The following is a 13,262-nucleotide window of genomic DNA, read 5'->3' on the forward strand; positions in this document are numbered from 1 at the left end:
TAAGGGGGAGCAGATAAGAGAGGCGTCTAAATATGAATACCTATTGCAACCCTATCTTCTCAGAAAACAGGTGCTTGGGGGCACTGCCCCCAAAATGGAGAATTTAAATGGAAATTGTGGCCCTTGGTCAAAGGCTTTGAGTGTGTGTGCAAGGAGGGCAGAAGGGGCGGGGACACAGAGAAGGAAGGAGGGGGAGCCCGTCTCCATCCCAGCTGGAGGGTGGTCTCTCGGCCAGGGGCCAGGGGCGGGTATGAAGACAGGCCAGGCCCGGGGAGATCTGGAAGCCCCCCGCCCTGGTGGGAGAGCTCCTCTCCTAGGTGCCTGGCTGCAGCAATGCATCTGGGACAAGCAGAGCTGTGTCACAACCCAGTGCAAGACAGGGACTCTTACAGGATGTGCATATCTGGCCCCCAACCACAGACAGACCCTCATCTCTAGCCTGCCTGGGGGCAGGAACCCCAGCACCCAACGCCTGTTCCCTGGTCAGCTCATGCTGACCACCCCACCAGGACAGATGACCTGGGTTCCAGCCCTGGCTTCCTCCCCTGACACCTGCTCCTGAAGACATTCTTCCTGACTCTGAGCCTCAGTTTACCGCCTTAACGGTGACTTCTAAGGATCTGTTCAGCTTCATCTCCTGTAACTCCTGGAGACACGAAGACTTTCCATCCTAGACCCAAAGCCAGCTGTCCTGCCCGCTCCCCTCTCTGTGGTCCACCCGCTGTCCAGAGGGCCGGGGCCGGCGCTGGCCGCCCCACTGTCCCGGTCCCAGGGACACGGAGCTGGCTGGCTCAGCCGGCCAGGATGGAGTTCTCTATCCCATTCAATTTCCCCCGCCTTTTTGATGTCACATCCTGTCCCAGCCTGCTTCCCCGCCGGCGCCGCGGCCCTCCCCCTCCCCGCGCGATCGAGGCGCGGGTCCCTCGCGCCACCCCCGCCCCCGCCCCTTCCCGAGCAAACTTTTGGCACCCACCGCAGCGGAGCGCGTTCGCGCTCCGCCAATGCCAGGCGCGCGGGGGAGCCATTAGCAGGCAGGCGAGAGGAGGGCGCGCAGCCCGCGCCCAGCCCAGCCCTGCCCAGCCCTGCCCGGAGGCAGACGCGCCGGAACCGGGACGCGATAAATATGCAGAGCGGAGGCTCCGCGCAGCAGAGCCCGCGCGCCGCCTGCTCCGGGTGCTGAATCCGGGCGCCGGGGACACGAGCCAGCGCCGCCGCTGGAGCCCGCGGAGCCGGAGCCCGAGCGCGTCCGCGTCCACGCAGCCGCCGGCCGGCCAGCACCCAGGGCCCTGCGCGCCAGGTCGTTGGAGGTGGCAGCGAGACATGCAACCGGCCCGGAAGCTCCTCAGCCTCCTCTTCCTCATCCTGATGGGCACTGAACTCACTCAAGTACGTGCATCCAACGCCATTTTCCTCCCCGCCAGGCGCCCAGCCCGGTCCCAGGGGAGCCCCGCAAAGTCGGGAGAGGCTCAGCGCCACCCCTGGCCCCCTGCCCCAGCGCCCAGCCCCCGGATTGGGGAGGAGGGCAGAGTGCTGCGCCGGACCACGGTGGGAGGGCGAGTGCAGGCGACCTGAGACCGTGCTCCCTCCAGCCCTGGCCCAGTGGGGCTGCACGGCTGCTCCCCCCGACTCGCTGCTAAGTTCAAAGGGCAGGCCAGGGAGGGGGTTCTTTGGCTGTTGTCATCTTCGGGGAAGCCTGAGAGCCAAGTAGCCGAGCCCCCAGGCATTCTCAGAGGTAGAGGGACCTATCTCCTTCCCCCCAACACACACCCCTCCCTTTGGGCGTAACACTGCCCTTGGGAGCTCCCAGGCATGGGAATTGCGCCTCCAAGACCTGCCTGGAAGGGCAGGCAGCATTCGGGCTGGGGTGCATTGTCGGCTTAATGTGGAGGGCGTGGGGGCTGTGGCCACATGCACTGCAGGAGGTGTGAGTGACAAGTCCGAATGGCTCTGCTGGGGACCGCCCGGCTTTGCCTGAACAATGTATCAATAGAGAACGTGTCTCTGGTTGGTATTCTCCATTTTAGAAATGCATCTTAGGGCTGGCAGGTCTGGGAGGAGGGGAAGGGCTGTCTGGGAGCGCTGAGCTGGGGGTGCTGCTCTGGCATCAGGGTACAGGGAACAGCCTGCCAGCTCCTGGAGCCTGGCTGCTCGAGAGTGACATTAAAATGCCCTTTCGATGGTGCCACTGTGCCACGCTCTGAGCTGGGGGACTCTGGCCCTTTGGAGCTGCAAGTCCAAGTGATGGGCAACCGGCTCCTTGGCACCAAGCCCCAGTCGCCGTGGCTGCCCTGACCCTCCTTGCCTCCCTCCCTGCCTCCCTCTCTCAGAATAAAAGAGGAAACAAAGGAGAGAAGATGGGAGGGCCAGAGAGCAGGAGAAAGACCACGAGAGAGAAGACGCTGGAACAAGCTCCCCTAGTTTTGCCTGGAAGCCCTTGCTGGCTCCCTGGCTCTGCCAGGAGTGCAGTCCAAACCGGACCCCACAGTGGCGTTCTGTCGTCCCAGTTGCCTCAGAACCCCGCCCTGTGCTGCCCAGACAGTGGGGCAGCCCCCCCTAAGGAGGTTCTGCATGGCCTCCGGGAGATAAGTTTTCTTGGCCCCAGGAAGGCCTGGCCGAGGAGTGGTGGCCGTGCCCACAGCTGGACAGATGCATGTATGCTTGTGTGCACACACAGATGAGCACATGCTCGCAGCAGAGAGCCAAGCCGGTCCCTGGGGTGGCACGCTGCCTTGCAAAGGGCTATGCCTGTGTCTTATGGAGATGTCTTGGCAAAGAGATGTCCGGTTCTGGGCCTGGAAGTGGCTGTCCCCGAGGGTTCTCTAAGCCTTACTGGCTTCTTCCTTCCAGGTACTCCTAAGTCTCCGTTCCCAGACCACAAGCTGCTTTTCCTCCATAAGTTCTCCTCTTCCTGTCTTTTTAAAGATCCCCTGTTCTGGGGAGAAACTTTCGGTTCAACTTCAACTAGAAGCTTTGTCTCAGTGGTGAAAATGTTTGTCCATCGTGCTGAAGGTTCTGGACGTCCGAACCTCAGCCGGCCCTGCACGCACCTGTGCACACCTGCACCCTCAGGCTCCGGAGTCAGGGCCAGCGGGATGCCTTCAGGACCCTGGTCAGCTCCCTGGCCCCAGCCTCCCCTGGGTCAGGCAGGGCAATGACGTTATTTTCTTTGTTTGCCTCAAGATCTCTCAGGGGCTTGTGTTCCTCAACTCAGCCAGCAGACACCTCCCACCCTTGCCTCGTGGCTCTACCCTCCCTGGGCCAGCCCCTGAAAATTATGCTTTCAGAATTTTGTGTTGGAGGCCGATTATTCCCAATTGTGGTGAAATTTTGGAGGAAAGTCTCACCAATTAAAATTGCTTTAGGCTTTTCGAGTCTATGAAGGGGTCAGAGAGTGGCTGGTTTGGCAACCAGCTCCTGAGGTCCCGGCTCCCCTGCTTCCACCTGTGTGGGCCCCACTGGAGCTGAGCCAGGCGACTCTCACCTTTAGCCGGGAAGCCGTACCTCTAAGGTGGAGCGTGGGATCGGGAGTAGGTGTGGGTGCAGGACCGGGCTGCTCTGAATCTGAAGCTCTGACATCCACACCCGAGAATCTTGCTTTCTTTATCCCAGAGCGATTCCTGGCTGGGTGCCTTGAGCAATGTGCCCGCATTTGTGAATGAATGAAGAAACACCCCTGGGCTGCAGGAAGGGCGTTGGAGCTGTCTGGTGTCTGTGTCCCACAACCATTGTAGGTAAATTGCTCCCCACGGCCACACTCTTGCTTCTAGGCCTCCAAAGGACGTGGCCACACCATTCCAGGGCCACTGCTTCTAGATTAGCGTACATCATACTGGGAACAAGCTGGAGACATGTGGATGTTACCTGCACTCGGTAAATGCTGTTTGCAGGATTCAGGCAGACAGGCAGGGGGAGCGGAGCACATGGCAGGGCCATCTGTTCTCCTGACAGCTTGCTTACGATGAAACACTCGGTCCGGTGCCAGCCATTGATTGATGGCCTACTACGTGCAGGGCTGTGGGGCCAGATGAACTTTCTCCTCAACCAGAAAGACGTTTTCCCTGGTCTTGCTCTGTGATTTTCAGTAAGATGCTGGCACTTCATGCCTTCTGAGCTGCAGGGTGAGGTGGCATATAGCTAACTTCCTGACCAGGGAGCTGAGGAGTTGATCTCTCGGCCCTGGGGACCTGGGGCAGGGCAAGGGCTCCAGCCCACCTCAGCCTCCCCTTCAGAGAGAATCTTGTCCCTTGTATGCAATGGTGTGAAAGGCGCTCGGAAGCTCTGCAGCAATGACCTTGAACCCAGTTGTCTTTCTCTTCCCCTGATCCCACCAGGCACTGGCTGGGTGACTTTGAGAAAGGTGCTTAACCTCTCTGAGCCTGAGCTTCCCTCTCTGTGAAGCAAGGAGGATTAAAGTAGACGATTCTCTAAGCTATCTCCCTACTGCAAACCCCCAGTCCTATCCCTTCAGTTGCTTACTTCTCCTCTCCTCGAACATGCCTTGCTTGGCTACCAACTGGTTGGATTTAACTCAGTTGAATCTGGGCTTACAGTCCTGAATGGTCCAAACCCTCGTGGTCGGCCATCTGGGGCGAGCGTGCTTTGTGGGAAGACCTGAGGCTCTGCCGCGATCGTTTCTTTCTGTGGTGCAAGAGCTGCATGCACCACGTGCTCTGGACGGGAGTGGGGGAGTGAGCTCTGTCTCGGGGCTGGAGAAAGCCTTGGAGAAGGGGTGATGCTCGATCTGGGGCCGAGGTTGCATCTTGGTCCGCTAGTGAGCCCAGGGAAAGAGGACAGAAGCGGGGGCTGCATTCAGGCTGCAGCAGGAAGAAGGGCCGGAAACCGTGACTCTCATATCCAATGCTCAACACATGTTTGTTGAGGGTATTTGATTCATTTTAAGATTTAAATGGAGCTCTTCCCACTACCACCTCACACCCCAGGCTGGGCATGGCCTGTCTCAACGGTGTGACACCCTGGATGTCCCCAGTGGGGATTCAAGCTGTAAATGAACATAGAGCGGCCTTGAGCGCCAACTGTTACTGAGGTTGCTGTTTGCCTTCAGGCTTTATTGAGTGACTGCTGTATGCTTGGTCCCAGAGTTGGGTGAGCTATTTGCCATCTAGGCACCTGCACAGGGACACGGACAAACCCCGGACGGTGTTTGGGGGAGGTGTGTGCTGGTGCCGGGTGTGGACAGGGCTTGCGGAGGTGACAGGGGAGGTGACACTGACGGAGCCTCTCAGAGCCCCCGTGGGGCCCGTCCCTCCCAGTCTGTTCTCTCATCCTCACACTTTGCTCGTTCTAGAGCAGATGACCTAAGTCTACTCCCCTGGACAAACTGGATGAGAAAAAATAGCTGAATGTTGTGTCACGCTCCAGCCTGGGCTTGGGCCCAGTGGTCCCACTGACCTGCCCTGTCTACCTGCCAGCCCAGCTTTGGGACCCACATCTGCCTTGGATGTGCTGGAGGGACAGAGCATGTGCAGAAGGGGGTGGCGGGGGTGGCGGGCTTTTCCGAGCCATTTCAGGGTGCGTGGAATGTACCCAGTGTTTGCACTGAAGCTGGCCACTGCCTCTGGGGCCAGTGACACCGCTGGACGCACAAAGGCTGTTCCCGGGGAAAGGAGCACCGTGCTCTCCGGGCCCGCCTCGCTGGCGGGGAGGCTCGGCGACACCGGGGACTCGCTGTAAATCCTGCGCAGGAGGCAGCTGCTTCATCTCCTAAAGCAGTTTGCTTCTCATCCCACTGACTTCAACCTTCCCCGATCAAAGGAAGGTAATTTCCTGCCTCGAGTCGTATTTATTACTAAAGTTATCAGCCCTGTAATCAGGATTAACATCACCGTGTAAAGTGATACAAAACTAATTACTAGCTGAACTGAATTAGACACATGGCGACCATGAGCCGGGCTGACGGGGACAGCGGCCAATTTTCAGCCCTGAGCGATGGGCCGCCAGAACTGTTCACACTCGGAAACCAGCGCCGCGGGGTCACTGCCGCGGGCACAGCCACTCACAGTCACCGGTGCTGCCCCGGCTGGCAGCGTGGTGGGGCCGAGGTGAGGGGAGGAGAAAACAGCAAAAATGAGCATCTCTTTCATTTTTCAGATTATTACACATGGGAAACCTGCCTGGGGTTCAGGCCCTGGGAACGTCACCAATAACGAGGGCTAATATTCTTCAAGTGCTGTTGTGTGTCAACCTCCGCGCCAGGAGCCTAATCTTTACCATGTCCTAATAGTCCCACAGCCCCGGGCCACTGTCCTCACTCTTGCCACAAGACACTGAGGCTTGGGAAGTGACACCACCTGCCCAGTGACCCAGCAAATGAGTGACAACCCCAGGTGCAGACCCAGGTCTGCCTGACACCCGAGAAAGCTGAGTTCAGGTGCTTGTTAAGACAGCAAATAAAAAGTACAGAAACCAGCTCAGCGTCACCGTGCACCCGTGAAACGGAAGGGCCTGGTGCGGTCATGCCCGTTGCGACCTCTGCAGAGTTCCTGGAGAGCCACTGAGCCGCGTCCGTCTAACAGTGGCCAGATGCTCTGCTGCTGCTGCCTGGACCATTGGCCTTCAAAGGGGCAGCAGCAGGGCAGGAAGGAAGCGGCGGTGGGTGGGGGTCAGGCTGTAGTTCCCTCCACCACCATGGATCAGTGACACTGGGCAGGTCCCTGCAGCCCTCAGAGATGGAAGGGTGTCTGTGGGTGCCTGCTGGGGCTTCTCACCTTGCTTCTCCCAGGCGTAATGTGAGGGGTTACGCAGGAGTGTCCCAGGATTTGCTTGGTGACTTGACATCCAAGAAGAAACAGGACATACGCACTGAGCTAAGGTAGCCTCTCGCTAACGCTCTGAATGCCTGTGGCTCTAGCGACATCCTTTGTTGCATCTGGCACATGTTGCACGATACCAGGGAAGACAGTGTGGCCAACACGAAAAGAACATGCTGCAAACATGTGTGATCCGCCCTCGTTCATGGCTGCTCCTTGGGGGAGGGTTTCTCTTCCTTCTTCTTCTGCGCAAGGTTAAAGCGCATGGCTGCTGCCTGGGTGACAGCTGCTGATGTGGCTTCTGTGGCCTCAAATCGTGTTTAAGAGACGTGGGCTTACCTACAAGCTCGTTCCACAAAGATGTCCGGCAACGGGTTCGGCTTGCGTATTCCTTATTACAGTTCAGTGACGCTTAAACTCTGCTCGGAGAGTAAGTACGCAGCGTCGAGACTGAGGAGTCCAGGGGAGAGACGCCAGCCCCAGTCCGGTCAGCAGGTTAACGGCTCACCCCAATGGCCACCTAAAGCAATCCCGGCCCAGCCTGTAGTTTCAGCAGGGATGCAAGTTGCCCTCGGGGGTTTAAAGCTCCCGGTGGAGTTTTCCCTGTTCACAGAATGGCTCTCACCGGTGGTTCTGAGAGGTGCTTCAGGTGATGCTTTGAGCATCTGAGGGTCAAAGAGAGAACACAGGTGTGTCGCAAATAGCTTTACTCAGTGCACCCCCAGGGGGTCGTATTCAGACAGCATAGCAGGACTCAGAGAAATGGGGAACCGGCCATTTGTCAACAATTCTGCATTCAGGTATATGAGTCCCTGTGCCCCTGCCTCCCCAACACGCGCACACACACACACACACACACACACACACACACGCACACACGCACACACACACACGCACACACGCACAGGCACACACGAGCTCCATTCCTGGGGCCTCCCAGCCTCAGCATCCTGCCCCATTGATCACAGGCTAAGTCCGCAGTGCGAGGCAACAGGGGAGAGGGTGTGGATGGAGCTGGGGTCTCATATTCCATAAGCAACACCAAGGATCATAAAACAGGAGACTTCTCCAGAGACAGCGCCAATGTTTGTCAGCGGTTGCTAAGATGTCTCTGAGGCCGTGTCCCAGCTGAGCAGAGGGTGGGGCGTGTGTGCGGGGAGCCCCGCGTGTGGAGGCCGAGCGTCCTCCGAGGCAGATAACTTAGTCTCCAGAATCCAGCTCTACGCAGACGCTGTGTCCTCAGTTACAATATACCCAGCTGGACGCTGGGGTTGCCCGCAGATGCTTGTGTAATGGCGCCATCTTTTCATTCATGTCGGGACCAGTTGCTCATTCCACAGAAGCTGGACTGTCCTTCACAGTTAGTGTGGCGAGTCCCCTCCACTGGACAGCGGGGAATGGGATGCTCGTGGGGCCCCTGAAAACCACGAGTTCAGTCCAGAGGGGGACGTGTCTGCTGAGTTGTCTTGTCCCTGTCCCACTCCTAAAACTGGACCCTATTTCTACTGGGCAACTAAGAGAACACGGAGCTGTGGCTTCCAGAGTCTGGCTGAGAGCCAGTCTGAGGCAGCATCCTTGGGAGCTGCTTGGAACTTGCCAGAAGAGGGAGCGGAGGGGGTGTGCAGAGTCCAGGGTGGGCAGAGCCATGGGCAGTCAGCTCCCTGGATGGACAGAGCAGTAGGACTGACAGCCAGAAAGAGGCAGATTGGGCCTGGATGGGAAAAACTGTCCCCCATGACAGGTGTGGGTCGGCGGGGTGCTCTCCCTAGGAGGAAGTGGCTCCAGGTCGTTGGGGGACTTGAATAGAAGGACCAGCCCTCAGAGGAAGCCAGGTGTCCTGGGCGAGCCAGCCCTTGCTAGCTGAGCTAAAAAACCCCATGCCCTGGCCAGGAGCCAGGCCAGGACAGAACCCTCTCACTGGAAGGGGGTGAGGAGCAATGACGCCCTTACCAGTTTGTGAGCCCAGAGGCCATGGAGGACGCAGAATGATGGGGACATTTGGCACTGACTGCCCACGGTGGTTTTCCGTGGCTGTTGGGAGAAGGTGCTTGGGGACTCGTGGCTCCTCACAGACTGCCCTGCTCAAGGCCAGGTCCTTTCCTTGCTCCGAGAATGAAAGAGGCACATCAGGGTGGCGGAGCAGGGGGCCCGCGTGGGAGCGCTGTCTCTCTCTCCTCCCCGAATCTTTCACTCTCTTTCTCCTTCTCCCTCTCTCCTGCCCCCTCGAGCTATTTGCAAATAGCTGGAGGGCAATATGTGTATTTTTAAACAGCAAAGGGGCATCAGGACTTTGTCCTTGGGGAGGTCCCCTTGCCAGGGAGCATCAGGGACTTACCCAGAGACCTGCTTCTCTCCAAGCGCCACTCCTGGCTTGGGACCCTGTGGCCCCGCGGTTCTGACCGTGAGGTGGCGGCAGCTAGATGCACCTCCCCGCTCCCAGCCTGGCTGTTGTAGGGCTTCACGAGGTGGCTCTCTAACACGCCGTGTGTGTGTGTCCCTTGTGAGGATGACAGAATTTTAGGCAGAAGCATCCCTGAGGGTTACATAACATCAGCCCTCATTTTCAGAGCTATGAACACCAGGGCTGTGGAGGCTGGTATTCTTGTTTTTATGTGTGCTGGTGAATTCGTGCAGAGCCCATCAAGGTCGGGGCCTGTAAGGGGCTGGTGTGAGGACAGAGACCAGGCCAGTCTAACTTGGCATGGCAGGTGACCTGGCACTGCAGGCAGGACAGGACATCCCATGGACTGGGTGGGTGAGGGCCCAGAAATGCTCTGGCGCAGAATCGTCTTCTGGTGGGCCTCTGTGGCCCCGGGAATTGTGCAGGTGGCCAGGGCTTCTGTGGCCACGCAGATCATGCCACTTCTGGGATTCCCGAGACTTGACGGTGGCCGCCACATCTGAGAGACGGGGTGCTGCCATGTTTTGGGCTTGGCTCTGGAAGCTCTATTTGACCTTGGACAGACCTTGTTACCTTTCTACGCCTGAGAGTCCTCATCTGTAAAGTGGTGTCGACGGCAGCACCGCGCCTGGGCTTCGGTGAGGTTTAAGCGACATCATGCACAGCTAATCCCCAGTGTGGTCTGGGGCACAGTGCCGGCTCCGTCAGCGTTGTTATGATCATTCAGAGCGGCAAGTATAAATGCGCCTTTGCTTCAAGAGAAGTCGTGTGGAAATTGGGATTTAAATTCCTCTTTAGGAACACTATGGATGTGCCGATGCCATAGATCCTTTAATCCAAATACCTTCATTCTTCAGCAATCCGTGATTTGCTTTTGGAATGTCATGCCGCCTTCCAAATCAAATTACACTACTGTAGCCTTCTCGGATGCCCCTTTCAGAAGCATTAAAGGCAGTAGTCACTCCCTCTGAACCACAGATTTCAGAAACTGGATAGGACTTTGGTTTGGGATTAGAAGAGTTGGAAGCAACTTAACTAGACCCTCCCAGCACAGTAGAACAGCACAGGAGCAGGCCAGAGCAGCACAGGCGCAGGCCAGAGCAGCACAGGTTCAGGTTAGTATAGCACAGGTGCAGGCCAGAGCAGCACAGGTGCAGGCCAGAGCAGCACAGGTGCAGGTCAGTATAGCACAGGTGCAGGTCAGTATAGCACAGGCGCAGGTCAGAGCAGCACAGGCGCAGGCTCGAAGCTGGAAGGCCAGTGCGGGGTCCCCTGCACATCCCTGTTCTAGTCATACATCCCACGGGGGGTGAGAATTCTGTAACTATTCGGTTCTCCATAAGCATTAAAGATAATGACTAGGATTTAAAGGTAAGGTGGGGGGGTTCATCTTTTCCTTCCATTACTCTAAAAATCCTTTGACCTTAGTTCCCAGAGGTCTTAGGAATTATAAGGGCTGGTTCACATTTTTTAGCAAGTTCAATGTGAGTTACCCAAAACCACATTTTTTAAAAAAGGAATGCTTCTCAGCCGTGCCTTGGGGGAACCATACACCCTCTGGCTGCCCAATAGGACGTGAGCTCAGGAGAAATACGGTAGGGGGTTCAGATCTCCAGGCTGTGCCTTAACTGCCTATCCCCAAAAGAGGTGGAGAGAGTCCCTGGGCCAGTGGGATGGAAGGTGGCTCATCGGTCCCTGGGCCACACTGCCTCCAACAGCTCTGCTGAGCCGAGCGGCACGTGGCTTCCTGGCTACAAACTGCCTGGATTCCACTTCCTCCATTCAGAAGCCCAGCCAAGTCGGTGCTCTCCAAATTCAGAGCACCAGTTCCAAATCCTTTGGGACATCACTGACTTAAGGTCAAATTACAAGTTCTTCAAGGTCAACAGAGTTTCTTTTCTTTTCTGTTTTTCAACTAGCAAGGCCCATACTTCAGAAAGGAGAGTTTTTAAATTATTATCATTCTATTTACCCATCTGGAACTTAACCTTCCTGGAATGCAGCTCCCGTTGCTGGGGTTATTGTTATATCCAACGGTGCCTCTTCCACATCTGTGCGTCTATACCGACAGACCTCATACCCATGGCCTTTAGCCAACAGCAGCTCTAGAGAGAGGCGGCAGAGGTTTCTGGGGACATCAAATCTCATTCTCAATCCAAGCTCTGTCACGTGTGTCTGCCCAGGTCTCTTAGCTGAGGTCCTCACTGAGCCTGTTTTGTCTTCTGTAAAGTAGGTGACAATGCACATCACCCCTGTTAGGTGCCAGGCTTGTTCCTGCACCAAGTCATTTAATCCACATAATGCCCTGGAGGGGAAAGTTACTATTATTAAACCCATTTTGCAGATGGGGGACTGAGGCTCAGGGAGGCCGATTAACTGGTACGAGGTCTCCCAGAGCCAGCACCTGGAGGCAACGTCTTGGGAGGACTCTCTAGCAAGGGCATCTCCTATTGGGTCTAGGAGAGTTTTGGTTCAGGCACGGTGCCCAGCTGCGGACAGTGCCTGGGAATGTCATTATCGTGTCGGTGTTGCTTCTGTTCTGGGATTTATAGCCCACTTGTACCCCATGTCTTGCACATAGTAGGTGTTTAAATTATCTGTGGCTTCTGAGAGGACCTGAGAGTTTTATGGGTTGGATCTGAAGTTGTTCCAACAAAATAAGTGGTCCTGGTCTTTCTGTCGTGGGAAGTGGGTGTGAGGGATTTGGGCGGGCGGGGCGAGGCTTGTGGCCCCAACTCTGTGTTGAATATGCCTGGCCGGAGAAGGGAGGCGGAGACTGGGGCGGGCCAGGTGCGGCCTGGGCTCGGGGTTCTGCCAGCCGAGCCTGCAGTGCCAGCCTGCACTGGGAGATGGCGCCCTTCCCCAATAGTTGGGATTTGCTGGCGCCCAGCCTTCCCGGCCCCGCCACTGCCTGCACCCCGTCGGGAAAACGCGGGGGCTCCTTGGCCAGCGGGCCTCACCCCTGCGCTCGGGCCAGGCGGTGCCTGGAGAGGCCTCTGTGCGCACAGGGACCGCACACACCCAGAGAAATGCCCAAGAAAGCGTCGTTCTTCTCAGGCAGGTGCCAGGGAGACTCCCTGTCTTTCAAAGCCCATCCAGGAAGGGAGATTAATTTTCACCCAGGCAGAAAGAGTGCAGTGAGTGGTCCGAGGGATTCTTTCCTTCCCAAATGGCTGGGAGAGCTTAATGGAAGGCCTGGAGGAAGCGGCTTTCATCTCCGATTAGGAGCCTTCCGCAAATTCCAAAGCCCCATTAAAGCGTTTGACCCGTGGGGCCTGCGTGCGCGGTGAGACCTACACGCCCAAGTCCTGGCCGCGGAGGGCTGGGAAGAGGGCAGCTTGTGCCAGCCCGCCCTGCCCTGGGGCCTGGGCACGGCGACTTGGGCTCCAGCCCTGCGAGGGACCCAGGGAGCCAGTGGCACACCCCCAGCCCACGCCCCTCAACCCCGGACCCCAGGTCCCCGCCACACACACCTGCAGCGGCGCATCCAGGTGGGCGCGGGGAATGCCCGTTGGCGCCCTTCTGCCCCAGGCCTCGGGCACCGCGACTGCCTGGCACCTTCCCCTTTGCGCCGAAGTCCCCCACCCCGCTGGCTCTGGAGACACCCCGAGACCCGGAGCTACTTTCGGAGCCGCCCGGAGCCCCGCTTCCGGGCTGGGCTTCAGCGGGAGGCCTGGGCTGGCTGGGAGCCCCGTGCGGAAGCTTAGAGGGCAGCCTCCGCGGGCAGCCCCGGCCCCCAGCGGGTCCCGGGGGCGGATCTGAGACGGGTGCGACAGTGAGGGCGGGGGGCCCGGGATGGAGGGCAGCGGGCAGTGAGCCCAGTTGGGTGTTTTATGATCCGGGGACGGTGGTTTGTCTCTCCCCGGGTCACCCCATCCCAACTCCTCGGCGGACCGGGATTTGCAGACCTCGCTGTCAGCAGCCAGGGGGCGGCGGGGAGCCGGAGCGAGGAAAAATCCACCCATTTCCTGGGCTGATTGCGTCGGCCGCCGCCCGGCCGTGTCCCCGCCTCCCGGCCGCGGCCCCCGCGCGCAGCCCGCGCAGCGCTCAGAGCCGGGCGGCCCTTCCTGGCGGCGGCGGCGGACGCGGAGGGA

The 13,262-nt window shown here is 58.2% G+C and overlaps 1 protein-coding gene across 1 annotated transcript in view; it reads left to right on the forward strand.

Moving 5' to 3' along the window:
* Window positions 1–857: 857 nt before the first annotated feature.
* Window positions 858–13,262, forward strand: part of OLFM1 (olfactomedin 1) — a 39,716-nt gene continuing 27,311 nt past the window's right edge. Inside the window, exon 1 of the mRNA XM_012639834.1 lies at window positions 858–1,386. Coding sequence (XP_012495288.1) covers window positions 1,321–1,386 — 66 coding nt within the window. The 5' untranslated portion in view covers window positions 858–1,320. The remainder of the gene's footprint in view (window positions 1,387–13,262) is intronic.

The sequence above is a fragment of the Propithecus coquereli genome, unplaced genomic scaffold (genome assembly GCF_000956105.1).
Source record: "Propithecus coquereli isolate 6110/MARCELLA unplaced genomic scaffold, Pcoq_1.0 Scaffold142, whole genome shotgun sequence".
Lineage (NCBI taxonomy): Eukaryota > Metazoa > Chordata > Mammalia > Primates > Indriidae > Propithecus > Propithecus coquereli.